The sequence below is a fragment of the Bos taurus genome, chromosome 2 (assembly GCF_002263795.3).
Source record: "Bos taurus isolate L1 Dominette 01449 registration number 42190680 breed Hereford chromosome 2, ARS-UCD2.0, whole genome shotgun sequence".
Classification (NCBI taxonomy): domain Eukaryota; kingdom Metazoa; phylum Chordata; class Mammalia; order Artiodactyla; family Bovidae; genus Bos; species Bos taurus.
The window spans coordinates 120,160,602-120,187,913 of record NC_037329.1 but is presented as its reverse complement, the minus strand read 5'-3'; the positions used below and the strand labels follow the sequence as shown (position 1 = coordinate 120,187,913).

The 27,312-nt window shown below is 59.5% G+C and overlaps 4 protein-coding genes across 7 annotated transcripts in view; all 4 read right to left on the bottom strand.

Moving 5' to 3' along the window:
- The window catches only part of EIF4E2 (eukaryotic translation initiation factor 4E family member 2), a 30,951-nt gene extending 30,434 nt beyond the window's left edge, over nt 1-517 (bottom strand). For 2 of the 3 annotated variants that reach the window (NM_001075795.2, NM_001206416.1), the window contains exon 1: nt 447-517. In NM_001075795.2, the coding sequence (NP_001069263.1) occupies nt 447-466 (20 nt within the window). In that variant the 5' untranslated portion in view covers nt 467-517. The remainder of the gene's footprint in view (nt 1-446) is intronic. The other variant, XM_010802425.2, reaches the window with a different exon arrangement.
- A 1,675-nt stretch (nt 518-2,192) lies between these two features.
- Nucleotides 2,193-7,721, bottom strand: CHRNG (cholinergic receptor nicotinic gamma subunit). Its single transcript, NM_174273.2, is given in 12 exon segments — nt 2,193-2,498; nt 2,783-2,916; nt 3,105-3,321; nt 4,016-4,130; nt 4,318-4,432; nt 4,604-4,804; nt 5,096-5,193; nt 6,000-6,155; nt 6,688-6,797; nt 6,973-7,017; nt 7,281-7,420; nt 7,626-7,721. Coding segments are annotated over 12 exon segments (1,560 nt in total). The 5' UTR covers nt 7,681-7,721; the 3' UTR covers nt 2,193-2,324.
- A 6,084-nt stretch (nt 7,722-13,805) lies between these two features.
- Nucleotides 13,806-21,068, bottom strand: CHRND (cholinergic receptor nicotinic delta subunit). Of its 2 annotated transcripts, NM_174271.1 has the most exon segments (12): nt 13,810-14,276; nt 15,205-15,323; nt 15,413-15,617; nt 16,665-16,779; nt 16,869-16,980; nt 18,052-18,252; nt 19,015-19,124; nt 19,290-19,445; nt 19,543-19,652; nt 20,176-20,220; nt 20,663-20,805; nt 21,017-21,068. In NM_174271.1, coding segments are annotated over 12 exon segments (1,551 nt in total). In that variant the 3' UTR covers nt 13,810-14,093.
- A 147-nt stretch (nt 21,069-21,215) lies between these two features.
- On the bottom strand, nt 21,216-27,026 carry PRSS56 (serine protease 56). The gene is made up of 13 exons (XM_024979473.2): nt 26,803-27,026; nt 26,081-26,191; nt 25,398-25,451; nt 25,075-25,264; nt 24,717-24,816; nt 24,470-24,629; nt 24,098-24,240; nt 23,686-23,848; nt 23,316-23,492; nt 23,064-23,228; nt 22,916-22,984; nt 22,444-22,556; nt 21,216-22,073 (listed from the first exon to the last, which is right to left on the bottom strand). The coding sequence occupies exons 1-13, from the start codon at nt 26,903-26,905 to the stop codon at nt 21,783-21,785; spliced, it is 1,839 nt and encodes a 612-aa protein (XP_024835241.1). The 5' UTR covers nt 26,906-27,026; the 3' UTR covers nt 21,216-21,782.
- Between the last annotated feature and the right edge of the window lie 286 nt (nt 27,027-27,312).

Below are 27,312 nucleotides of genomic sequence, written 5' to 3'. Positions count from 1 at the left end.
CCTACTTTGCAAATGAGAAAACTGAGACTCAGAGGAGAGGTGACCTGCTTAGGCCAGAGAGGTGTGTGAGAAATGCTGAATTCAGTGGCAGGGCGGCCAGGCTGCGGAAACAGCCAAACGGCCGAGGTCTCCGCCCCTCCACGCCGCGGGTAACCCGCACTCGGGCGGGGCGTCCCAAAATCTCCTTCCGGGCCGCACGGCCACCTCCTGCCCCCAGGACACCGCACTTCGCCCTGGGTCCGTACGACCCTGGGGTCCCCGAGACCCCTGCATCCCTCGTCCCTAACCCCCTCATGCCCGCTGGCCGCACAGGGCCGGCCAGACCGCAGCCCGAGTCAGAGATTGTGGCCTGTGCCGCAGTTTGCGCCGCCTGCAGTGCGGGCGGGGGTGGGCGCAGGGAACAGTTGGGGGGAAGGGGCCCCGGGGGACGGCCACGCGCCACTCACGCGTCGAACTTGTTGTTCATCCTCTCGCCGCCACCGTCGCCACTGCCTCACGAAGTGACTTCCGCTCCCCCAGGTCCCTCCGCCTAGGGTCCGGCCACTTCCGGTTGCTCAGGGCACAGCGGAACGTTGGCGCTTTGGCCGGGTAGGGGGCGGATATCCCGGGACGCTTTCCTCCTGAGCTGAGGCGCTCAGGTTTGGCGCCTGTGTGGCGTGAAGTCGGGTCTCGGTTCCTGTGCCGGTCCTTGTTCCTGCCTGCCGCCCGCTCTGCTTAGCCGAGGGCGTCCTGACCGCCTCCCGAGGCGGGCTCCGAGAAGGGCAGCTCCGAGTCGCTGAGGGAGCCGGCTCTTGCTAAAAATCCCGACTCCACCTGCAGTGGAGCTGCGCGATCCTGGACTCTCTCCTAACCTCCCTGACGCTGTTTCTTTGGTACTGGCCGTCCTTTGATATACTACCCGTATCTTCACGTTGCCTTGTGGATTGATCGAGATAATCAGTGTCAGGCTCTACACAAAGTTGCCCTCAATAAACGGTAGCGATTGTTCATCTTTGCTTACTTGTGCCAGGAGCTACAGAGCTCCTCTCCACCTTCCGAGGCAGAGAGGGTGAGAGACTCACCCCAGGTGGCTGAGCTTGTAAGAGGCTTACAGGAACCAGCAGTGGTCCCTTCATCATCGAATTACCTGCTGCTCCAAATACACAGCAGTGCGTGCAGCGCACACACACGCTCTGGAGTAAATGCAATGAACCTGCTGATGAGTGATTTCGAAAGCCAGCAACCCTGGCTATTTCCGGGGTCTTGCTCCCCGCCCCCCAACAATGTCCCGTTGTCAGGATACTGTAACATTTTTTTAATCTTCATCGGCACCTTTGATCCTGTGATGAAGGTAGATAGGAACTGATATCTGTGCCCATATTTACAGATGAAGACACAATTTCAGGAAGCACAAATGTGCTCGTGTCTTGTCACCAGTAGAACTCAGGGCTCAGGCTCCAGCCATACTCTAAAAGCATGGCCTTCCCCAAAGACCAGCTAGCCTCCTTGTTTCCTAACTAGGGCCAAGGGAGGCTGGTCAGGGTCTCCTCTCAGGCTCCCTACTTCCCTCCCTAGCTCTTTCTTGTCTTAACCATCCCTTCAGACCAGTGCAAATTCCCTGGCCTTTGAGAAGAGAAAGAAGAGGGGTCCATTTTCCAAGCCATAGAACTTTCATAGAATATCTAAGATTGGGTCAGAGTTGGGAATTCTGAACTCCAAACCTTATTTATCCACCATTGTTCTGGCAAGCCCCTCTTACTCTAGGCCCCAATTTGCCCAACCTAAACACAGGGGAATAGTGACTCTTGCTTATCTGTAATGCTATGAGGAGCTTTTGAGAATGAAAAAAAGAGAATAAAACTCATAAAATGTTTGATGCCTACAGCCCCCATAAAGCAGGCAGATGCCACCTGAAGTGGGCTGCCTCCCTTTCAAGAGAGCATTGGCTGCCACTCTTCACTTCTCTCATGACTCCCCTCCTTTAAGAAGCTGCAGGGAACTTGCAAAAGGGAAGAGAGGCCCAGGCCTGGAGGGCTAGGAACTTGTCTAGCTGGGGATAGGATAAACAGAGTCCTTAGGGTTTCAGAAGTGATGGGAGTTGACAACACTTTGCTGAAGTGAGGGCAATGCCAGGACAAGCAAGCCAGTGCCACGTGCATGCTGATTCCACTACTGCACTCTGCCCACATCCCAGCCCCAACCACTCTGGGGTTCCAGCTCTGTCTCTTTATTTCCCCAGCTTTTCTCACATATCCCCCAAGAGTGTTTCCCAAATAGTATACTCATGACCTCAGGAGCAGAAAACAGCTGATAAGACTCCACGTGGCTAGCAGCAATTGGTCAGCTCAGTCAGATGAGGGCAGATAGGAGCGGGGGTCCCCAGGAAAAGGCAGGGCAGGTACTCGGTTGTAGTGGGCCATGAGGAAGATGCCAGCAGTGCCACAGACAAAGAGCGAGAGCATGGCCAGGAAGCAGACTCGATCCAGCACTCGGCCCACCAGGAACCACTCCTTGTTCCCCTGAGGGTGGAAGGCAGGGTAAGAGGTGACCAGAGGTGACACCAAGGCTGGATCTCTGGAGCATCCTTAGCCACCCAGCAGGCTTCTGCTCTTCATTTCCTTGAGCCCTTCTCACCTACTTCAGGTCTGACCCTGGCTTTCTCCATGGTCCCATGGCGCCATTCCCAATTCCACTTTTTCCATGCCATTGCCATACCATGGCCACCCCACTCATCCTGCCCCCATCTCAGGTTCAAGTTTGCACACCAGGTGTGCAAACCCTACCCCACCCCCTGCTGACTTACACTGTCAAAGTGAGTCTGCTGGTGCCGGGCACGGGCAATGAGGTTGCAGGCCTCCACGCAGGCCTGGATGGCCGGGGCGGCCTGCTTCAGGCTGCCACACCATTCTGGGCTCTGCCCTGACTCTGGGCCTTTCTCTGTTGATGAGGAAGGGTAAGGTTTGGGAGTAGAATGGGGGAGGAACAGTCTGAAAAAGTGGCCCCCACTTTCTTAGGGACCCCAGCCCCTCTCTTCCCAACCTGGACGTTTGCCGACCCCTCATCCACTGTGCCTGGCACCTTGGTCAACAGATGACCCTTCCTGTCCATCACACCCCCTGCCTTACCAAGCTTCTCCAGCGCTGCCCTCACCAGCCCATTGCGCTGGCGCTGCCGGAAAAGAAGCTCACTGCGGGGCAGGCAGAGGGCCACCTCCTCCCCAGCTGTGATTGGCCACCCTGAGGAGGAACCATTCTGTAGACGGGGGTGGGCATCCTGCACAGCCACTGGGGCCAGTGGGCGAACGTGCATCCGTAACAGCTGGGGCAAGAGCCGCAGGAACACCTGGAGAGATGTGCGCGGCTTAGCCTAGTGGATAGCAGAACTTCCTGGGTGACCGGGCTTGGGAGCAGAAGGTAACAATTGGCACAAAGAGTTCACGTGATGGGGGCCCGAGGCAGCCTGGCAGGGGCAGTGGCTTGGCCCTGCTACGGCTTACCTGTCCTGAGCCAGACACTGACCTGGAGCCCCCAAACTTTTGTCCACATCAGAATCACCAGGACACTTGTCATGAACACAGGTTCCTGGGCCCCACCTCTGACCCAGGATGTCTGGGGCAGGCCTGGGAATCTGCCTTTGTAACAAGGGTCCCGGCTGACTGCTGCAGGTGGGCCGCAGCTCACACAGGCACTGGAGCCACTCGGCCCGGGCAGAATCCTGCCTCCTCCACTTTCTTGCTGTGCAACCTCGTCTGGGATACTTAACCTCTCTGTGCCTCAGTTGTCTCATGTATAAATGGGAGATGAGACCAATACCCATTTCACAGAAGTCTTAGGAAGGTTAAATAAGTTAGTATACGTAATATGCCTCCCACAGAGTAAGCACTATATTATTCTTGATCCATCTGGGCATGTTCAAGATACACATGGGGCTGGTCTGTTGCTGAACTTGGTGGGTGAGGAATGTGCCCAGGGCCAGTAGGGGCATGTGAACAGACAGGGCAGGAAGAGGCTGAAGTAGGCAAGGGTAGGGAGCTTGCCTTGCGGACCCCTCGGGCCATGGAGTGTGTGTGGGGGGACCGCAAAGACACGTTGAGTACGACCACAGCGTTCACGACAATGAGGATGGTCACCACCAGGAGGAAGGTCAGGTACCTGCAGGGCGGGATAGGCAGGTGGTGGGGCTGGTTGCTTCATCTCCAGATACCAGTCCCACCCCTCTAGTGGCTGACTCCCCCACATCCCTGGGATTGAGGATTGTAGGGAGTGGCAAGAGGGCAGTACCCTGTGTTCATGAGAACGGAGGAAAGGAAGTGGGCTCAAGCATGAGAGCCAGCCTTACTTGCTGATGAGTGGCACCGCCTGGGAGGTCTCGGGCACCTTCTTGGCCACGAGGAAGAGGAAGACGGTCTGGGCCAGGAGCACGTTGATGGCGACGGTACACTTCTGGCCCCCCGCTGCCCATGACCAAGAGGCCCTCAGAGCGGATCTCAACCTCCCCACCATGGGGCAGTCCCCTCCCCACAAGGAGTCCATGACCCTGGTGCCAAGTCATAGTGCCATTCTGTCCTCCCTGCTCCCTGTGCCGCTGGCCGGGCCATCGCCCCCCTCCCACCAACACTAGGTACCCTTGGCAGGAAGGAAGTAGATGAGGATGGCTACGGAGGAGATGAGGACACAGGGCGCGATGATGTTGATGACATAGAAGAGGGGCTTGCGCTGGATGAGCAGGTAGAAGACGACCTTCTGGTGGCCTGCCTCCTCGGCTGGGGCCGCCTCGTCCAGCAGCATCTTGGCTGGCCGGTGCCGGATGGCCCACTCCCCATTTTCTGCAGGCAGCAGGCGGGGGTGGGCACAGGGACTGGGGGCGAGCTGATCCCGGCAGCCCACGGAACCCAGTGCCCACAGGAGCAGCACTGTGCGGGGAAGGATGCTTGACGCCCCTCCCACCAAAACCAGAGTCACTATCAGTGAGGAAGATCAGCTTTGCTGGGCCTTTAAATGACATGCATTTTATGGTTTATGGGAGCTTTCACCTTGAGTGACACCGAGGGGGGCGTGGTCTCGGTCTGGCTCCGCCCCCACAGCCAGGTCCTGCATGGACCTTGGATGGCCATTACCTGTGAAGGCCTCGGGGTCGATGAAAATCCATTCGATGGTCTGACCGTCTTCCTGGCTCAGCTGCAAATTGATCTCATTGGTGCTGTAGGTCTGGGACCTGGGAGATGGGGGTGGGAAAGAGGATAAATTGGAGTGTGTGTAGATTCACCCAGGAAGTCACACAGACCATCTCCTGAGGGCAACTGTGGGCAGTTTTGCCTCAAAAAGCACAGTCAAGAATTTCTGAGCTCTTCACAAAGCCTTGGCATGAGATGGGGCGGGGCAGGGCGGGGCGGGGCAGGGAGTCCGGTTTTCGAAGTCTGGGGAAACTATAGATTTTAAGGACCAGGAGGTTGCAGCCAGAGCCGAGGGCTATCTGGGGTCCCTTCCTTCCGTTGCCTCCAGGGCACAAGGGGCCGATGGTGAGAACAGGAAATACAGCCTATACCTCTCTGATCTGTTTTTACTGAAGAGGATCTCCCGATAGGTTCCCTTATTTAAAAAAAAAAAAAAAAGGCTGCTTCTCTAAAATATAGGGAACCCCTCCCACAGACCGCCGTCCCCCCATTGATGGAGGAGGACACTGAGATAGCCCTGGCCTCTCCGTGGGTCTGAGGGTGCAGTGATCTAAAGTGTGTGTGCATGGGTCTGTGCACATGTGTCATGGGCATGCATGTGCCTTCTCGCCCACCCACGGCAGTCCCTGATGGCTGTCTTTGGCGGGGAAACTGAGGCAGTGAAGGAGAATGAGTGAGGGGTCTGGGGCTTAGCAGGGAGGGTCGTGGGCATCTCCAGATGTCTGGGCCCCAGAGAGGTGGAGCCCGGCTCCCCACCCCTGGCCGGAAGCCTCAGATCCCCACCTGGCCAGGACCCCTCTTTGATCCGCTCGGAGAACCCCCCACCCCCATGCGTGGGTCTCCTCACTGGAAGATGAGGGAGCAGTTCTGCCAGTCGAAGGGGAAGAAGGTGACAGAGACGGGGCAGGAGGAGCGGAAGATGGCCGGCGGCAGCCAGTACACACAGCCATCGGGAGACACGAGCACGTTGCAGTAGAGGGCCACCTCGAACACGCCGTCCACGCTGCGGACAGGCCAGGGTGTGGGGCTGGGGGCCCGCGCCCCGACAGTCCCTGCTAGACTGAGACACCCCCCCCCCCACAACCCTGACCAGTCCTCTGCCCCGAGTGGATGGGGCCCCGGGACACCAGCCCTTCCCAGCCACCATGCCCCTGCCTGGTCCCCCGCTACCCCAGCCTCGGGGACCACTGCCTCCTCCAACAACCTCCCACAACACCCACCCTACAACACCCACCCCAGCTCTCCTCCATACGGGTCATGACCACGACCAACAGTGGTTAAGCTCCCCGCTTGTCCTGTGCCTCCCGAGGGAGCTGTCCTTGTACCCACGGTAGTGGGGAGAGCAGCCACCCAGGCGCCCCAGCCCTGAGGTGGTGGAGCCGGGGTTGGATCAGTGCTGCTGGTTCCCGGGCCCCACCCTCAGTCCCCATGCCCTGGCGCCCTCAGGGGCCCCAGCTGCACCCTCTGTTCACCTGTCTCTTTCCCGGAGGCCCCCTTGTCCTGTGGGCCCTGCCCTGCCCGGGCCCCCTCCTCACTTGTTCTCCAGCACGATGTCTGGCCGCCACACCATGGTGGATGGCACCCGAAGCACCCACAGGCCGCCGTAGTCTCGAGGGTCCCAGCGAAGCCGGTAGTCACACCACTGCTGCAGGGGGAGGGGCTGCCAGACCCCATCCTGCCCCCAGGACCCGGGCCCCCTCCCAGGGCAGGGAACGCAGAAGAGGCAGGATGGGGTGAGAGGGAAACAGGCAGCTCTAAGGGGCCTCGGGGGCCTAGAGTGGAGCTGATGGAAGGAGGAGGGCAGTCTAGCAGCTTCTTACCATTTCTATCCAGACGTTGGTGGTGAGGGCCTCCTCTCGCTCATTCTAGGGGTGCAGAACAGAGGACAAAGTCCCCATCATGGACTGACTCCCCAGACGTCCCTAGAAGACCCCAGCCTCTTGGGCAGCCCCCATGGGAGTTGGCCAGCTCCCTGGTGGGCTGCCCAAGCCCTCTCTCTCTCCCCTGTGGGCCCTGCCTGTTCCTGCCTGCTGGAGCCACCCCTTCACTCCCCAGCGGGGTCCCGGGGGAGCAGTGGGCTGCCATCCCTGCCCCCACCCCCAACACACACACACAGGCCTGTGCTCACCAGGGAGATGAGGTTGGTAAGCGTGAGCTTCAGGCTGACGTTGACCACGTCCGAATCGTGCTCAGCAGGTCTCAGGTGGGGGTTGTAGCCTTGCATCAGGTCCCCGAGCAGACGCTCCTCCTGGTTCCGGCCCTTGGCCCCTGGAGCAAACAGCGGTGAGAGCCTGGGACACGGCCTCTGGGGCAGATCAGGGCGGGGGCGGGCCACGGGAGCAGGGGACATGGAGAAGTGGAGAGTTGGGGGGTGGGGGACAGGCCTCGGTAGCACCCCTCCCCAGACCCTCCATCCCCTGAGTCCTTGGGCTCCTGGTCCCGGCCTCCCCAGGAGGACCCGCTGTGTCCACACCCAAGCAGACAGCTAGCAGCGGCAGAAGGAACAGTGGCCTCTGGCCCCCGCACATGGTGCCACAGTTCTCCGTAGGGACGGGGTGGGACTGCAGTTCCCCCCCGGGGCTGGGGGTGCAGCCTCCAGGGCTCATGTAACAGCCCACATTCTCCCACCCCAAGCCACCCTGGCCAGCCCAGCCCAACCCCGCCAGCTGTCTGACCACAGCGCTGTCAGCTGTCCCCGGGTGGACACAATGCCGGGCTCAGATTACCCAGGCTGGGGAGGACAGAGGGGCTCCATCTGCCCAGACCGTCCGGCCTCCGTCCCCACTCTCAGGCTCAGTTGACCCAGTCCTCTGTCCTTGTTCCGGCTGGGGGCTGAGGACACAGCTGGGGATAGATGAGCATGGGACAGAAAGGCGGAGCGCTGAGGAAGGGTCCTGATCGGTGCTCCCTCCTCCTGCTCCCTCCAGCTTGGTCAGGATCTGGGGAGGTGGGAAGGCCCATGGGTAAACATGTTTGGTGCTTGAGTTTCTGTGTCACATGGTTGAGGTCCCCAAACCTGAACATAAATGAGAGCACCAGGTTTTGGGGTCCCCCAGTCTCTGAGGCAGGGAACTCAGGTCTGGTGAACTTTAAAGGAAGGGGGACCAAGGACGATTTGGGATGCAGGCCCTAAGAAATAGGACAGTTCCTGAGTAGGGGCTCCTTAGTGGGGCCTCAGCATCTGTGAAATCATCCATTCATGGAGTCCCCAGCTTGTGGGGGGACATAGCGAGGCCAGGGGGACCCAGGGATAAGCCTGAACTGCTCCTGGGAACTCATGGTCCAAGGTGGGGGCAGGCAGGATGAAGGCGGTGGCCCCTGTAGAGTCTGATGAGGTGACCCAGAGGGCCCAAAAGGGCTTCCCTTATAGCTCAGTCGGTAAAGAATCTGCCTGCAATGCAGGAGACCTGGGTTCGATCCCTGGGTGGGGAAGATCCCCTGGAGGAGGAAATGGCAACCCACTCCAGTATTCTTGCCTGGAGAATCCCCATGGACAGAGGAGCCTAGCGGGCTACAATCCATGGGGTCCACTAGAGTCAGACATGACTTAGCGACTTAACCAACCAACCAAGAGGAGCCAGAAAACCAGCCCCATCCACACTGTGGATTGTGGTCAGCGGGAGGGCGGGCTGAGGCTGATCTAGGCACCGAGGGCCCTGCTGCCAGTGACCACCTGTCTTCTGACCGGCTATTCCCAGCAGACAGCTCAGCATGACCCAGTAGGTGGGCAGGTTCCCAGACGTGCCGCCCACCCTTATGCACGCTGGGGGAAGGGTGGGGGAGGTCTCTGAGAGCTGGAGAGAAGGCACCATCAGAGGATGTGTCTCCCTCCCCCTGAGTGAACGGCGTCTTTGGCCATTTCAATGTGTGACTGTGAAGCAGAAGTCAGCCCACGTGCCCCGTCCTTGGAGATCCAGGTGAGGTTGGCTCAGACCCCAGCCCCCTGCATCGGGCCACAAGGCCCTCCTGTCCTTGCCAGGACTTTGGGGTTGGGGAGTAACAGCAGTTGCCCCTGCCTTCCCTGAACTACCTCGATCTCTCATTTGGTCCTGCTCTGGGCCCTGCGCTCGGTTTTCCTGGACGACCCTGCCCCCAACCTGAAAAGCTTCCCTCTCACCACGCATCTAGGTGTGTAGCCCACTTTCCCTGGAGTTTACCAAGCCAATGGCTCCTTTTCCCCACTTTGCCCCCGGCCCCCCCCAGACTCAATTCCATCACCTGTTTTGCAAAGCAGTACCTCTCCTCTTCTCTGTGCTGTGCTAAGTTGCTACAGTCATGTCTGACTCTGTGATCCTATGGACTGTAGCCCCCCAAGCTCCTCTGTCCATGGGATTCTCCAGGCAAGAATACCGGAGTGGGTTGTCGTGCCTTTTCTCCAGGGGATCTTCCCGACCCAGGGATCGAATCCATGTCTCTTAGGTCTCCTGCATTGGCAGGCGGGTTCTTTACCACTAGTACCACCTGGGAAGCCCACCTCCTCCTCTCTGCTCACCTCCAAGATGATGCTTTGCCAAAGATCATTAATGGCTTCTTCCCCATAATCATGGACCACCTACTGCCCACCCTCCTCCACCACCCCCAGGCATAGATGGTCAGCTGATTCTTGACACTTCTGACTTTCTTCTCTACAAGTGTCTGGGAAGGAAAAGGAACACTCTGGAGAGTGACTTCCTTCTGGTAGGAACTGTACCTCCTTCTTCTGGATGCAGATTTTAACTCCTGGTTTCTTCCCTTCTCTCGGCTCTGGGAGGTCTCCTTGGTGATCTTGTGGCATCTCTGAGGAGTGGCAGTTTCTGCCCTGGATGTGTTAAGGTCAGGGTATGGGAACCATTGGACTTCCCTGGCAGCTCAGTGGTAAAGAACTCACCTGCCAGTGCAGGAGACTTGGGTTCAATCCCTGGGTCAGGAAGATCCCTTGGAGAAGGAAATGGCAACCCACTCCAGTATTCTTACCTTGGAAATCTCATGGACAGAGGATCTTGGCGGGCCACAGTCCATGGGGTTGCAAATAAGCAGACATAACTTAGAGATTAAACAACAACAGCTTCAGTTCAGTCGCTCAGTCGTGTCCGACTCTTTGCGACCCCATGGGCTGCAGCATGCCAGGCCTCCCTGTCTATCATCAACTCCCGGAGTTTACTCAAACTCATGTCCATTGAGTCGGTGATGCCATCTAGCCATCTCATCCTCTGTCGTCCCCTTCTCCTCCTGCCTTCAATCTTTCCCAGGATCAGGGAACAACAGCTTGGAACCCATTAAGAGAAAGCCTCTTGTAGTCCTCACTCGCTGTCTAACAACTCTGCCACCTACTCCTCCAGAGGCCTGAAATGCAAAATGTTCATTTTCCAGGCTCCTTTGCAGGTGGGGCAGCCATGTGATGACCTCTTGACCAATGGGGTGTCTGCTGAAGTCAGCTGAGCGGTTTCAGCTTTTTCTTCCTGTTAAAAGGGTCAGAAAAGGCTGACCCCTTTCCTGCCTTGAAGATGATGTGAAATATGGAGCTGTGGCAGTCAAGGTGCTACCTGAGGCTTCAGGCTGGAGGACAAAATCAGCACGTGAAGGAGAGAGGGCTGGGCAGAGAGCACAGAGCCGGGTCCATCATAGCTTTGTGGGGCAGCTGAGATGGGGAAGCAGCTGCTGTCTCAAGATTCTTCCCATATGAGAAAGAGGAAACCTTGATGTTTAAACCATGAGTCTTGGGGATTTTCTGTTCCGGCACAGGCCGGCACATTTTCCTGATGGATTTATCGCCCTTTGAGAGAGGGGTGGGTAGCTGTGCTGGCCTGGGGAAAGTGCGTAGGGACTCCCTCTGGCTTCATGGGAAGCTGGTCTCCTATGGGTGCCACTTCCTGGGGAGGGAAGGAGATGGGGTTCCATGTCACCTGGAGGGTAAACCAGTCCTGACAGCACCCTGGGGCTGGAGTACTGGGCGAGTGGGTGTTGTTGGGGGACCCACTGTGACCCTGGGAACCTGCTCAAGAGGCATCCTTAGTCGGGAGGGGCATTTGAGGGTTGTGGCTCAGCTGGTAAAGAATCCGCCTGCAATGTGGGAGACCTGGGTTCGATCCCTGGGTTGGGAAGGCAACCCACTCCAGTACTCTGGCCTGGAGAATTCACATATTATATAGTCCATGGGGTCGCAAAGAGTCGGACATGACTGAACGACTTTCACTTAACTTCTCCTCTAGAAGGTTATAGCCAGGCATCTGAGCAGGCTTGACACACTGAAGCCTTGCTATTGGATTGTGTAAGACTTGCTGCAAACAGAGCCACCATGTGGCAAAGAGAAGCAACAACAGTGGTCGAGGGATCTGGTTTCAGCCTTTCCACCCTCACACATCTCTGCGTGGGCTTCCCAGGTGGCTCAGTGGTAAAGCATTGCCTGCAATGCAAGAGACGCCAGAGACGGGTTCGGTCCCTAGGTTGGGAAGATCCTCTGGACTGGCAACTCACTCCAGTATTCTTGCCTGGAGAATTACCATGGACAGAGGAGCCTGGAGGGCTGCAGTCCATCAGGTCACAGAGGCAGACATGATTGAGCACACATACACTACTTAAGCATCTCTCTGAGTGAGACAGAGACCCTTCCCGAGTTGGTGGCCAACTCCAGGGAAGACCCAGACTCCCTGCTCATCTGAAAGGTGTAAGTCTAAGCTACTTTTCCTATTGAGAGGGGGAAAAAAACTAAAGATGTGTACCTTGAATTTTTGGAAGGTTCGTATTGGACAGCAGAAGTAAGTAGGGTCAGTTTTGATTTAAAATGATTTCTCTTCTTCTCAGTTCCATGGAAAGATTAAACATCTTTCCTTCTATATACCTGAGCTCATGAGGTCACTGATTCCCTCTCAGCTGTGGGCTCAGCTGTGAGTCTCAAGCCTGCACATCAAGGAGGTGAAGAATCAGGTTTTCCAACCTGCCTCAGTCCCCTCTCAGTCACCACGCCAGGCCTGGATGTAGAAGGCCCCTGTGAGCTCCCAGGGGCCCGTTCTCAGTGACTGAGGCCCACAAATGAGGAATGAGATAAATAGCCACCGCTTAAATTTGCAGGACACATGTAACATGACTCCTACTAGCAAATTTGATCTTCAGAACACCTCATGAGCCAGACTTAAGACACACTTTGCAGATAAGAAATCTGCAGCTGAGAGGTGAGGGGTGGTTGGCCCAAGGTCACACTGCTAGCGTAATGAACAACCCCCAAACGTTGTCTCTCGACACTACAGACGTTTACTGTCTCACACAGTTTCTGAGGGTCAGGAATCCAGGAGCAGTTGAGTGGGTGGTTCTGGCTCAGAGACTTTCGGGTTCATCTGAAGGCTCCACTGTGACCGAAGAGGCCCCCTCGGCCAGAGGATCCACTTCCGAGTCACTCACAAGGCTGTTGGCTGGAGGCCTCAGTTCCTTGCCACGTGGACCTCTCCACGGGGCTGCTCATCATGCCAGCCGTCTTCCCCAAAGTCAGAGAGCTAGCTGACCATGAGTGAGGGTGTAAGAGCAAGCAAGCGAGAATGTGCTGTGATGTCTTTCACTATGTACCCTCAGAAGTGACACCCTATCACTTCCGCCTCAGTCTACGGGTCGCAGAGACCAATCTCAGCACCGTGCGGGAGGCGCCACACAAGGTGTGAGTACTAGGAGGTGGGGGTCCCCGGGCCACCCTGGAGGTAGGTGACCACACAGAACCACATCCTCAAAGAATTTGGCCCTTGGGATAGGATTGGTGGGGGCTTCCTTTGGGGTAGAGTTGTCAGATTTAGTCAGATGTAGCAAAATAAAATACAGTGTTCCTAGTTAAATTTGAATTTCAGGTAGACAATGAATCATCTTTTTTTTTTAGTATATGTACGTCCCAAGTCTTACCTTGACAACCCTACTTTGGGAGGAGGAATAAGCCCCCGTCCCTGGGGCGATAGCTGAGTCCCGAGGCTTTCAGATGGTGTGTCTGACCTGAGCTGGACAGGCTGACCTCCGGCTTCTGTGGATGCTGAACCTGACCTTTCCACCCCCACCCTCAGCTTCCCAGAGGGACCCAGAGAGAGTGGCGGAGGCTTAAAAGCCTGGGGAAGGCCATTCTGCAGTCCTGAGGCTCCCGAGCCTGCCAAGAAACTCCTTCCTTAGAATACCTGGAAACAGAAGCAGCCCCAAACTCGGCTCCAGGTGGGGCCTCAGATGCCCAAGGCTTAGGGGTTGGCAAGGGGGGTGCTGGAGGAGCAGGGGAGGAAAGGTCCAGGATCCCACCTGCTCCACCCCCCACCAGGGGGAGGGGGAGGCTAGAAGATGCCTCTGTCTCTCTGACCCCTCACAGAATGGTCCAATAGGCCGGCTCCAGTGCAAACTTCCTGGTCCCTAAGCCAGCCCACTGCGGGCATATGTGCTAAGTTGCTCAGTCCTGTCTGACTGTTTGCAACCCTATGGACTGTAGCCTGCCAGGCTCCCCTGTCCATGGGGATTTTCTAGGCAAGAATCCTGGAGTAGGCTGCCATGCCCTTTTCCAGAGGATCTTCCCAGCCCAGGGATTAACTCACGCCTCTTGCATCTCCTGCACTGGCAGGCTGGTTCTTAATCACTAGCGCCACCTGGGAAGCCCAAGCCAGCCCCCTGCCTCCCCACAAGTCACCTTGCCCCACCCCCAGCCAATGTCCACGCTCAGACCTTCTGCAGGGGGTCCTGGTTTTATTTGCAAAAGAACCACCGTTGAGACATGGGCTCCCCTCTAATCCTGGACCTCAGCTGTCTCTGCCCCAGCCTTGCAAGGACCAACTGGGCTCGGGTCTCAGGGCCAAGATACAGCCACCCCAGGAAGAGCTGGTGGTCTCTCAGAGGCCCCTATCCACACAGCTACCCGCCCCACCCCGACCCCCTGCAGGCCCATCCCTTTCAGGCCAACCCCCTCCCCGCTACGCCCAGAAACGGCCTTGGTTGCTGGGCTGGGCCAGGGGCTCTAGATGAAGCGCTTGTCCTTCTCGAGGTAGGAGAAGGGGTCCCCAGGGAAAGGCTGGGGCGGAGGCTGGTTGTAGGCGCCCTGCAGGAAGATCCAGGCTGTGCCCACCACCATGATGGGTGTCACCACGAACAGGCAGAGTCGGTCCACGGTGCGAGCAACCCGGTTCCAGCAGTCCTTCTCCTGGGGCCAAGGGTAAGAGATAGTGGGGTGAGAAGGGCCCCCAGACCACAGACTCCCACCCCAAGCTGGGGCCTGGTGACAGACGCACGGCCTTGGCATAGCTGTGGGGGCTACCTCCGGCTTGCAGCAGATGGGAGATGCTGGCGTGTCTGCAGCAAATACCCAGGCCCCTCCCCCTGCTCCCCAGCAACTGGCAGGGCTGGTTGTCCTATCTGTCCAGGAGACAGAGAGCAGGGCCATGGCCTCCCCCCAGCCACGCAGTGCTGCCACAAGCCTGTATGTGAACTGAAAAAAGTGCCCCTATCTCAAGAGAGAATTTTTACAGGTTGTATACACTAGGGGTAAAGAACCTGCCTACCAATGCAGGAGACCTAAGAGACCCGGGTTCGATCCTTGGGTCAGGAAGATCCCTTGGAGGAGGGCATGGCAGCCCACTCCAGTATTCTTGCCTGGAGAATCCTATGGACAGAGGAGACTGTGGAGGGCTACCGTCCATAGGATCACAGAGTCGGACATGACTGAAGTGACTTAGCACATACGCACACATACAATATTGAACAACCATATAAGGCAGCCTTTTAAGTGTCTGGCTTTGTCTGGAGTTTCAGGCTTGGAGTTGAGCAGGGACAGAAAGTGATTGGCAGCTAGGAGAAAGAAGGGACCTTAAGGGAGGTCCAGAGTATGGCCCCAACAGGGCAGAGCTATGCATTTGCATGTATACCTGAGTGTGTGCCTGGCCACACACACTGCTATGAGGTTATAAGCAGGGGCTCCCACTCCCTTACAGCCCTGGAATCTGCACTCACCATTCACTCCTTCATCTAAGTTGGCAGGTATCTCAGAGGGGAGCTGTGCCCCCTTAAGATAGGATATGCTTGATTAGTGCACTACTGGAACACCTGTACATGGCAACACCGTGGCTACTCACCTCATTGTAATTGTTCTGGTCCTTCATGTGGTTGACAATGAAGTTGGCCCCATCCACAGCTGGCTTCAGCTCACTGAAGAGCTCCTGCTGGGCCTGCTCCGAGCCTGCTGGAGGCCGGCCTGTGGACACCAGGCCAAAGGTGGGCATGAGGCCTGCCCTTACCCCACGTCCCACGGATGGGCCAAACTCCAAGCCACTGGAGACTCACGTGCCGTGGTGAGGCGCCGGGCCAGCCCATGCCGCTCTGATTGCTTCTCAAACATGAGGTCACTTCGGGACTTGAGCGAGAAGTACTCCTCTGCCTTGGAGATGTAGCCCAGGGAGCTGCTTCTCCGGATCAGGGTCCCGGGGCTGGGCCCGTCCTCTGCCGGACGGGACATGTGCAGGATCTCGGGAAGGGTCTCCAGGAAGAGCTGGGCAGGTCAGAGGGGCCATCATACAAAGTGGATCACCTTCACTCATCCAAATATCGGGGCTCCACTCCCGGCTGCCACAAGGTGTTCCCCAATCCATCATTTATCCCCCCGATCCCTAACTGATGGACACTTAGGTTGCTTCCAGTTCTCCCTTATTACTCAGCATAGAGAAGAACTAACTCATTGGTTGAAAATGAATTCCGGGTGAAAAACAAAAAGTCAGAAAAATGCCCTGACTGCTGAGCTAAGACCAGAAAAGTTGCTAAACGACCCCCCTCAGCTGTCCCCAAACAACCAGGCAGCCCTGCAGAGGCCAAGAGGCAAGTACAGTACCCCTCCTGGGGACCCTGCCCCCACAGTTCTCACTGTGTTTTGAATCGAGGTATACCAATACACAATAGAATCAACAAACTGTCCTCGTATAGCCGGGAGAAATTCTTCAGAAGCATTTCGCTGTGTAAACACCTCTCAGATAAGAACGTATCTAAGATGTTCCCTCCTGCCTGTGTTGTGTGTGAGCTGCTCAGTCCTGTTTGACTCTTTGAGACCCTACGGGCTGTAACCCCCCAGGCTCCTCAGTCCATGGCATTCTCCAGGCAATAATACTGGAGTGGGTTGCCATGCCCTCCTCCAGGGGATCTTCCCGACCCAGGGATCGAACCTAGGTCTCCTGCACTGTGGGCACAGATTATTTATCTGAGCCACCAGAGAAGCTCCCCTCTTTCCTGCCTGGCCGCCATCAATTCCTACGCAGCCCCAGAGGGAATCACCACACCCTGACTTCTAGCACTAAAGACTGGTTTTGTCTGTCCTTGAACTTCACAGAAAGGAAATCTTGCAGTCTCTTTAAAGTCTGACTTCTGGGTAACATTCAGCCTGGGGCGAGTCGAGAAGCAGTGCATGTACGCATGCGCTCCACCGCCGCCGGGTACCACCCCCGGGTACCACCCCCGCGTGCCCGTGCGTGTGTACGCATGCGCCTCGCGCATTCCGCTGCAGAAAGGCACTGGACAATATTCCAACTTTTGGCTACTGAGCCCTCACCTTCTTCACCGGCTCAGACAGCACGTGGGTGCTGGGTGTGCGGAAGTGAATGTTGAGCACGATGACACAGATCACCACGACCATGGTCACCAGCACCATGCCAAAGAGCAGGAACCTGTAGGCGCAGGTACAGTCTGGAGCCCCTGCCCAGGGTGGGGAGTGGTAGGGTGGGGTAGGGGTGGGCGGTCGGGGAGGGCTGCTCACTTGCCGATGAGGGGGATGGCCATGGACGTGGCTGGCAGCCGCTTGGAGATGAGCAGCAGGAAGACAGACTGGGCCAGGAGCACCGAGATGGCCATGGATGTCTTCTCACCACCTGCGGGAGCCTGTCCTTAGCTATGACCTCTGGCCCGGAGCCTGGAGGGTCGCACGGTGACCCCTGCACTACTGTCCACAATGCCATGGTGCCCAGGGCTCAGGAGCTAGAGCGCTTGGGTTCCCATCCATCTTTCTCCTTATTGCTAGGTGACCTTGGACAAGCGGCCTAACCTCTCTGTGCCTCACATTCCTCAACTGTTAAATGTTGGGAGGATAGAGTGAGAGTATGTCTTAAATGCTCCGACTCTGCCTGGCAGTGGGTGAGAGCTCAAGGAACACTTGCCATCCTCGTCAGCCAATCGCCTGCCACTCAGCTCTCCTAGACCACAGATCTGCTGTGTCCTGCCCCGCGTAGAAGCCCCAGGATGTCCTCCCAGACCCCAGCCCAGCACCGCCCTGCCCTGCCCATCTGATCCCCTGAGAAGTGCTGGGCGTGGGCCTCATGGTCACAGACCCCTGGGCCCCCGCCCCACTGCCCCTTCTTCATCTGCAGTGTGCCCCACAGCCTGGCTCTGGTTCCCACCCCACCACCCCCAGGCTGTACTCCCAATCCTGTATTTTCCACCCTGTCTGCCAGGGTCAGGGCTGGATCATATTTGTCTCTGGCACTCACCATGCCCTGCTCATAATAAATGTTCTGGAGCCAAGTGACCACAGATGACATGTGACATGATACCTTCTAGAATCAGGTGAGTATAGATTGTATGCCCCCTGCCCTGGCTTCCTAGAGACCCTGTGATCCACCCATTGGCTCTGCAGCCAATCTCTCCCCAGCAGAAGGAGACTCTAGTGTTCTCCTAGGGTCTTTGGGAAGCCCAGCATGAGAGGCAGAAGCGAGGTCCAAGAGGGATGGGACTCCCTGGGGCCTTGTCTGCTTAAGGGATGTCCCACAGGGACACAGAGCCCTTCCGCTGACAGGCCACGTGCTCTGCATGCAGGACCCTGGGCAGGGAACCCCAGGAGTGGTGACCGCCCCCCAGCCAAGTGGCTCCCGGGGAAATTGAGGGGCAGGGCTGGGGCGGCCAAGCTTAGGGGCCCTTGAAGAGGGGGTGCCGGGTGCTGGGCTCACAGTCGGCTGGCAAGTAGAAGACCAGGTTGATCATGAAAGAGATGAGCACACAGGGCACCAGGATGTTGATGACGTAGAAGAGCGGTTTGCGGCGGATAATGAGGTAGAAGGTGACGTCCTGGCGGTTAGGACTGTCCAGCGGCACACTGGGGTCCACGTTGACCCTGGCTGGCCGGTGCACTATCTCCCATTCCCCGTTCTCTGAGGGAGACATGTGGACGCCTTGGGGTCAGGCTGGGCAAGGTGGCCAAGGAGAGGCTTGGTGCAGGATGGGGGGCTAGCAGGGACTGAGCCGGCCCAGGGGCTTAGCCAGGCCTGTCTGCAGTGTCCTAAGGGGGATAGGGGTGGGGACACAGAGGAGGGGTCATGTTCTGTTTGTGGGTGTCTTTCCCTGGGGCTTGGGATGAACATTTCACGCTACAAGGGCAAAGTTTTCCTCTGGGATGGATTTTTTTTCTCCTTGGGAAAAATAAAAGCTGAGGCCATATGTGGTTCAAATAAGAGCCTTGGGGAATAACAAAGCAGTCAGAGGAATCACTACCCCTGCCATGATATACCAGCCTTGGGACGAGCTGGATGCGGGTCTCTTCTGACAGACAGGGGCAAGTGGTTGGGCCCCATAAAAGGTCTGAGCCTGGTCACAGATGGGGGCGGGCGGGCGTTGGGAGGGGGCGGCATACACACCAAGTGGAAGACACGCGGCACACACATCAGATGACAGCCAAAGCCCCAACCACCCCCTGGGCCCTCTGGGGATGGGAAAACTAAACCACCCCCTCATCCGTCGGCCAGATCGACCCCAGGGACCCTGTCCAGACTGGGAAGGGTCTGTGTCCACCTGCACGTCTGTGTACCGGTGTGACCATGTCCCCGTGTATGTACACACACGTGCAGCTCTGTGACTATATCTGTGGGCGGGTGTCCAGGGGAGCCTGGCCACCCAGGAGCTGCTGCTCCTGGCACCTGTGAAGCCCTCGGGATCGATGATGATCCACTCCACGGGGTAAGAGCGGCCATCTTCTTCAGCCTGCTTCAGGCTCAGGGTGATCTCCTTGGTCGTGTACTTGAGCGAACTGGGGAGGGCAGAGGGCAGAGGGCAGAGGGTGGGTCTCAGCCGCTGGCTGGGGCCATGGTGGGGATGGGGATGGGGCCTCTGCCTGGGCGGGGGGAGTGTTTGCCTCCCTCGGCCCCTGGCAGGGTGCCCTGGAGGGGAGGGGCGGTCAGAGAAGTGGGGGCACCTGAACTTGAGGGAGCAGTTCTGCCAGTCGAAGGGGAAGTAGGTGACAGAGATGGGGCAGGAAGAACGGAAGATGGCGGGTGGCAGCCAGTAGACGGAGCCCGAGGGGTAGATGAGCACGTTGCAGGAATAGGAGATCTGGAAGGAGCCGTCATTGCTGGGGGACACGGACAAGGGCCACAGTGAGTGCTGGCCAGGGTTGGGGGAGGTAGAGGTGGGAAGGCGGTGGGAGGCGAGGAGGGCTACGGCTCAACTTGTTCTCCAGCACAATCTCTGGGAGCCACACCATGTCAGCGGGCAGACGCAGGACGCTGATGTTCCCAAAGTCTTCTGCATCCCACTGCAGCCGGCTGTCTGTCCAGCCCTGGAAGCCCAAAAGGAATGTCAGCAGTGGGCTCTGCTGTTGTCTGGGGTCCCCCACTCCCCCCCTACACCCTGTGCCGACCACTTCCCTGGCCGGGGAGACTCGACAGGATCTGGGGCTGGGACAAAAGAGGTTGGGGGAGATGGGTACAGAGCGGGACTCAGGTCTGTCATGTACAGCTGTATAGGATGTGCACTGCACAACTAAGGGAGGACTGTTTCCATAGTGGACATAGGAGACCGACTGACAGGTAGCAGACAGTGTCTTCTAATAAAATCAAGCCTCTGTGACAGTGTTCCCTGAGATGAAGATCCTAATTCACCTAAGGCTCTATCTGGGCTGTGGTGGCAGTAGCTGGTGAGGGCAATTGGGTCTGGGGTTTCTTGGGAGGCAAGGGCCAGTCTGTCCTGGAGGACAGTGTCTGAAGCAAGCTGGGAATCCCCCAGCAGAAGCAAGCACAGGGGAATTTGGGCCCTGCATCCTCTCTCCCACCCGCTGGCTCTGTGTGGGGTGTTCTCCTTACCTGCTCGATCCACACATTCGTGGTGAGGGTCTCTTCGACTTCTTTCTGTAATCAAACAGGAAGCCGGTGCCCCAGAGGCCGGTACACGTTCCCCAGGTGCCTTCTCCCAGCTCCCACCCAGGGGGAGACCACGATGATGACCTGTCCCTAGCAGTCAGGAGTGGATGGACAGGCCAAAAAGCAGATAGGGCACATGGCCTCTTGAAAGTGTCATGTGGCACATGTCATAGGGCACATGCACCCTTGAAAGTGCAAAATGGGGTGGTGGTGGGGGGAGAACCCAGGACTGAAACTGGAGGGGAAGGGGCATCACCTGAGGTCTGCAGGCAGTACGGGGCATGGAGAGGGTCTGAGCACATTTCCAGGGGAGAGGACCTACTGGAGCTGGGGCTGGGGCCTTGACCTTCCTCCCCATGGCCATCCCAGCTGGACCTCCAGGAAGCTGTGGCTGCTGCCCTTCCCCCACCAGCCAGGAGGGGCCGCTCACCAGGGAGATGAGGTTGGAGAGGGTGAGAGCCAGGGAGATCTCCACGCTCTCTTTGTGCGCTGCGGGCCGCAGTTCCTTGTTGTAGGCCTTCTCCTCAAACAGGTGCCGGATCAGCCGCTCCTCCTCGTTCAAGCCCCAGCTGCCTGGGGAGGGTGGGGGACAGGGGCCCAGGGAGGACGCTGCCCTGAGGTCCTGCTGGGCATGCAGTGGGACCCCGGGGGGCGGCCCCTCCAGGGAAAAAAAGTGGCCGTGGGAGTGGGGAGGTGAGCCTGATGCTGGGAGAGGGTGTCCCGGGCGAGGAGGGAGGAGATCATGCAATGGGGACACTTTGGGGAGGGTGATGGCCATTCTTACCACACACGACCAGGGCGGCCAGCAGCACTAGTGTTAACACAGACCCTTCCATCCTGTTCCTCTGACTGGGTCTTGGGTCTGTCCCTCCGGTCGGCAGGGCTGGGGAGTGTGGGTGAGTGCCAAAGGGACAGGTGCAGGGTGGGGGCGTGGGGGGGTGCAAAGGAAAGAGGCAGCCGGAAATGCAATCTGACACCTCTAGGCTCTGCGGCAGGGCAGAGAAACTGGGGCAGGTGATGAGGGGGTGGGGACAGGGACTGGCTGGCTGGGGCAGGAGCCGAGGGACATAAGGCAAAGGAACTCCCCACAGCTACGGGTGAGGGTCGGGGCTGGGCAGAGAGGCTGGAGGCTGGGGGCAGCGCTGGCAACCATGGACAGGGCAGCGGGGACAGGCAGGTGGGCTGCTGCCATTTCTTGGGAGGCAGACCGATATCCTGAGCTGGAGGGTTTGCAGCCTTCCTCCAGTGTCTTTGTGACCTCTATCAGCTGAATCTGGAGGCTGGGCCCTACCCCTTGAGCCCCAGTGTCCACCCACCCCAGTCCCACCCTAAAGAAGCTCTAGAGTGGTCTTTGTGGATCATAAATAATGTTTATTAAAGCAGCTGTGATTTTCTGGTGGTGCATCTGAGAACACATGGAGCCCTAACCCCCTGCCCCCACCCCACTCTGGCAGTGATGGTATGTCATCGTGCTCCTTGATCCCCTCCCAGGCCCTGGAGCAGTGTTTCTGATGAGGGTGGGGGGACACGGGGTGGAGTGGAGACCCGGCTCAGGGCCACCTGACTGGGGGCCCATGAGGGCTGAGTGGGTGGCGCCCCTTCCTCCCCAGCCCTCGGCCCTGCCTTGAACCCTTGCGGGCTCCCTCGGGCTCTGCCTCTGCCAGGGCTGCCAGGCGGAAGGCCTGCAGGGCCTGCAGCAGCAGCCTGGGAAGGCTTCGGGCCAGTGTGGTTGGCTCCAGACCCACCAGGCCACCGAAGACCACATGCCGGTCCCCCAAGCCTGCCCAAACCCAGGCTCGGAAGAGCCCAGTCAGTGTCTTGGAGCCCAGATCTGCCAGGACCTGCAGAGGAGGGAGGCAGACAGCTCAGGGGCCCACAACCCCACTCCTGGTCCCCCTCCTTCTTGCCCCAGAAACTCACAGGCAGAGCTACCCTGTCCCCAGATCCTCCCGCTAATCCAGCACACTTCCTGCTCACTTGGACACACCTACACTCCACTCCCACCTCCTCTCCACTCCTTCACACCCACCCAGCACCCAGCTCACATTCAGCTGCCCTCCCCATAGCCGTCCCTCCATCCATGGACACCCTCCCCCACCTCCACCCAGGCTGTTGGGGGAGGGTCCCTTCTGTTTCCCCTCCCCAGCATGGCTGGCCCAGGTTAGCCTTCCCAGGCCACTGTGAAGGAGTCTGGGAAGCCTGGGGACCCACCTCATTAAATTCCATGGCCAGGCGCTCCGGGGGCACCTGCAAGATCCAGGCGTGGGTGCCCTGGAGGGTGGCCAGCTTCTGCCGCAAGGGCTCCAGCCCAGGGCAGGAGAGACCTCAGGAATAAGAGAGAGCTGACGCTAGTGTGGAGTCGGGGTGGTATTCCACCAGAACCTCGGGACACCTCCCAGTGGGCAGACCTCCACATGCTGGGATGGGGCAGCTGAAGTTGAGAGGGGTTAAATGGTAACACAAAGCCCAGCCTCTATGGACACTGGAGCGGGCCCAAAGTCACAAGTTCCGCCCCCCGCCCAAAGAATCATGCGTCCTGCTGCGAGGGAGGGCGAGAGCGGGTCTGACCGCTGCCAGATGGGGTGAAACTGCATCCCAGCACAGACAACCCCAAGAGTCCCCTCCTGGACGCGGCCTCCCTTGGCCGGCTCCCCTTGAGGCCGCCGGTAGGGGGCGTCATTACCATTCACTTCCCCGCGCCGCTCCGATCTCCGCTTAGAGAACCGAGCGCCAGCAGCCCGGGGAGGCGATCCTGGGGAGACGCAGGGTTAGGGGAACGGCGCGGCAGCGCTGGGGTGGGCCGGGGCCGGGCTGCGAAGGGCTTGGGGTACCTGAGTGCAGCCGCTGCTCGCGGGAGGGGTGCCTGGGAGGATCCCGAAGCGACGGAGCGGGGCGAGCCGGGGCTGGGGCCAGGCGCCGCACCCCCAGGCGAGGGCCGAACAGCTCCTGGGCCCCCCGCAGCAGCTCCAGGAGAGTGTGCGCCAGCGAGCGCAGCTCTGCGGGCGGAACGAGAGTCCGAGCGGCGGTCAGACGTGGGCCAGACCCTGGCTCCCCCTCGGCCCTGCCCCGGGAACCGGACTGACCACATCGCCGCCGGCGCTGCAGACACTGCTGGTGCGCCAGACGCGCACAGGCGCCCGCGGGCCCCAGGCATAGGTGGGCGTAGAAGGTGCAGAGTGGGGCGGCCTCTGTCTGCGGTTCCTCCGACGGGTCCCAAGTCAGAAGCTCCCTACAGCTGGGCTCGCGGCTGAAGGGGGCGGCTGCAGGGGGCGTCAGGGGTTAGCTTACCACCTTCCCCTCGCTTTAAGTCCTAGCCCCCCAAATCCCTCCCGGGAGGAAAATAGGCTTTCCCCATGCAGGAGCCTGGGGGCCGGTGGAATAGAAACGGGCTCGTCCCAGGGCAGTTATGGGGCACTCTGGGCAAGGGGTGGGGGTGGGGGGAAAGGTGCTCACCGCTCATCTGCTCCTGGAGCCAGTCCTTGAACACAGCCACACGGGTGTAGACCCCAGGCTTCCCTGGCTCCCCGCATCCGTCCCCCCAGGAGGTGACCCCGTACAGGACCTCCCTGGGGCGGGGGCCAGGCTCAGAACAGGTCAGGGGGCCTCCCGAGTCACCCTGCAAGGACCAAGAGAGAGGCAAGAGAGAGGGCACTGTGTGGACCCACTTATCACCTCCCCTCACCCCAACGACACCCTTACAGGCAGCTCTGAGCTCTACTGGGGTTACCACTCTTGTACCCATTTTAGCGATGAGGACACAGAGGTGCAGAGAAGTTGAGTGACAGCCTAATTGTAGAAGGAAAGGAGGCGGTCCCGCCGCCGGGGAGTGGCCCACTACCACCCTCCGATCCGGCGGGTCTCATACCTGGCACGAATCGATGCCCCCGGCCAGGTAGCCCGCACAGAGCATGCTGCTGGGGCGTAGCCCTGGTCCCAGGGCCCTTCTGCAGGTGTCGGCGCTGAGCAAGGGCACACGGGCCTCCCTTACCGCCTCGGCCTCTGGCCCATCTACAGGGAAGCCGTGGAAGGGGCTCAGGCCTGGATGGCCGGGGTCCTGTTTTAGGGTTCCCCCTGCCCACCGCCCTCCTTGATTCTTCCCCACTTGGCGAGATGGGCATTATTTTGCAAAGACAGCATCAGAATCCTTCCACGCCAGCCTTCCCAAGCTCCATCACTCCAGACCCCCATTTCCCCCACGCCCCCGCGTGGCTCACCCAGGCCCTGTCCTGCCTAGTACCTTCGAAGAGGGCACCCCAGCCCGCGATGGCGCAAGGAGTGCCCGCGGGGGGTTCCTGGGGCTCCTGGGGCAGGCACACAGGGCGCGCCGCCCCCGTCGGGCTCACCGGGGTCCACAGCTGCACCAGGGCCAGGTCGTTGTGGAAGGTCCGAGGGTTAAACTGGGGAGGGGGTGGCGGCGCCGTGTAAACGAGGCGTGGCCTGGGGGTGCTGTTCCCAAGTCTGAGGGCCTGGGGCTGCCCTCTCACCTTCGGGTGGGCCACGATGCGGTTCACCTGCACCTCCTCCGCCGGTTCCCCCGGGGACCCCTCGGCCAGCGTCACCGTCCACAGAAGCTCGTTCGGGGCGCTGCGGCGCGAGACACGCAAGACAGGAATGCGAGAAGCTTCCCCCTGGAGACCCTGCCTCCGCCCACGGGTACCCCCCAACCCCCAGCTAGCCAGAGGCCGCGGACAGCGCGCCCCGGGAAGACTCCGAGGCGGGGAAAGAGACGGCCGCCGCCAGGGGGCAGCAGAGACCGGGCCTCGCGCGCGGCACCCCACCCCGACGACCCCGGAAGAGTTGGAGCCCCGCGCTGGGGATCCCGGGGCCGGGGGCCCAACGTACCCCGCGAAGCAGTGCGCCGCCGTGAGCACCCAGGACGCGGCCACCAGGACGCCGCCGCACAGAGGCTGCCCGCCGAGCTGCAGCCTCACCAGCCAGGGCCAGGCCCCCGGCGGTGCCGCGCTGCCCCCCACAATGCGGCCGTGCGCCCGCGTCACGTTGACAGCGCCCGGGCGCCTCTCGCCACAAGGCCCTGGAAAGGCCGAAGGGGCACAAGTCAGGAGGCACAAGTCCCGGTCGTCCTAATCATCGAGACCCCTCCAGGGTCCACCCTGCCCTCAGCCCTGCTCCCCTCCCCTCTATCCCACAAGCCTTTGCAAGCTCACCTGGCTCAGGTGAATCCTTCAGGAGGGGGGCTTGAGGCCTGGTTCGTCCAGGTGCTGCTGAGAAACACACCTCTGAGCCTCACGGCCACCCTTCCCCTCTTCTCCACTCCAGGCTCGGCCTGAGCCCTCTCTCCGCCTCAGGGAGCACCCCAAACCACCCCACCCTTACTTATCCTGCCCAGTAGTGTGTTTGTGCGTGTGTGTGTGTGTTAATCGCTCAGTTTCCGACTCCTTGCAACCGCATGGACTGTAGCCCACTAGGCTCCTCTGTCCATGGGATACTCCAGGCAAGAATACCGGAGTGGATTGCCATGCCCTCCTCCAGGGAATCTTCCCCACCCAGGGATCGAACCCAGGTCTCCCGCATTGCCAGCAGGTTCTTTGCCCTGTGAGCTACTAGGGAAGGGTCTATTTCAGCAGTCATAAACGGCTCACTGTTCACCAGATGAGCCCAGACTGTGCCAGCCCTCCTGTCTTTGCACCTGCTGTGTGCCCAAGCCTGGTGGGTGTGCCCTTTCACCTGGGGAGACCCTCCCCCACCTATTCTTGGTTGCAGCCTCACCCCGTCCGTGTGTGTCCCCAAGAGGGGGTGATTTCTGAAGGGAGGGATGGGGTGGACAGGAGAAGGGGCCCCGGGGTAGTTGGGGCAAGCTCACCAGGGCATGGGGTGGTGTGGTTGGCACAGCTCCGGCACTCATGCAGTCTGTGCTGAATCTCCATCACCACCCGATTCACTGCCCACTGGGCATTTCTCTGGGCAGCCTGCAACACCTTCGTCCCCTGGGCGGACAGAGCTGTGGGGGACACAAATCCATCACGCAGGGTTGGGGACGAGCCCCAGGCTCGTCCGCCTTGCCCCAGCCCTGAGCCCTGCCTTGGGAGACCCGGGAGGGAGGCAGGCTGGGCGGCCGGAGTCCTGGGAGGGAATGGCACCCAGCACTCAGAGCAGAGAGGATCGGATGCTCGGCCTGAGATAGCTTTGTGATTTCAACAGGGCTGGGCTGGAGTCCTTAAAAAAGGAGGGCCTTTCCTTAAAAACCTTGAAGGAAAAACAGGACCCCAAAGGTGCAGATATTACAGGACATGGACTTACGGACACAAAATGACCATGGTGGGTTGAGTTGCCCACCCTGGGGCCCAGATAGCCAAGGGGACGCTGCCCTGGGCCCCTTCCTCCCTGCTGGACCCAGAACCTTCTGGAAAGCACACCTTTTGGCCAGCTGCCCTCCCCTTCCCCCGCCTCGGTCTCCCCTTTCCTCTCCCACCTGTGTCTCATTTCTGGCCCCTTCTGCCAGTAGAGGTGGGTGACGGGGATGCAGAAGGGGCCAAAGGGCCCTGTGAGTGCAGATAGCAAGCTCAGGGGCCCCCTGCCTGAGACCACCCCTCTCTCCTTGGACCAGCTCACCTTGCAGGGTGCTGGGGGGCACGCGCACGTACAGCGGGTGCCCGTGGGCAGACTGTGGGTCTGGGAGAGGCTGCAGCAGCAGCAGCAGCGCAGCCAGCAGCATGGTGACCCTGTCCCCGGCGCTCCGTCCCCCTCGGGGTCCGCCCTCCAGGCGCTTATCCTCGGTGCCTGCCTCCTGGGCACTGAGTTCTCGGCCCTCACACCATCTGACTCCGTTCTCTCACTTCAAAATGACCCGCTTCCCTTGGCCCGTCCCTCACCTGGCCCTTTACTCCCAGGAGCCCACAGGGGGAAATGGGGCCTGGGGCTGGGGGGGTGGCACTATAGAGAGGACAGACTGCGGGAGGGGGGCCGGGGTCGGGGGAGGGAACAGGGTAGTGGGCTCACCTTTGAAGTCTCATCATCTGGGCTCTGAGGCACCCCCCTCCGTCTGTCAAAGGAGCCCTTGTTTCTGCGGCTCCATCAAAGGGGCCTGGACCGGCCAGAAGAGCTGACCGTTGGGCTGGGGGC

Bases quoted from the DNA above. Each gene is read 5' to 3' on its own strand.
- CHRND (XM_005202890.2), bottom strand. The intron at 18,253-19,014 runs GTGCCAGGAGCA...TGTCTCCCTCAG, and splicing joins CGATCCCGAGGGCTTCACAG to AGAACGGGGAATGGGAGATA. The intron at 16,981-18,051 runs GTGAGCCCAGCA...AGGCTCCCGCAG, and splicing joins CTTCTACTTGCCAGCCGACT to GTGGTGAGAAGACATCCATG.
- PRSS56 (XM_024979473.2), bottom strand. From the start codon at position 26,905: ATGCTGCTGGCTGCGCTGCTGCTGCTGCTGCAGCCTCTCCCAGACCCA. The intron at 24,241-24,469 runs GTACTAGGCAGG...GCTTCCCTGTAG, and splicing joins CTGGGGTGCCCTCTTCGAAG to ATGGGCCAGAGGCCGAGGCG. The intron at 22,985-23,063 runs GTACCCCAAGCC...GCGTCTCCCCAG, and splicing joins CGAGCAGCGGCTGCACTCAG to GATCGCCTCCCCGGGCTGCT.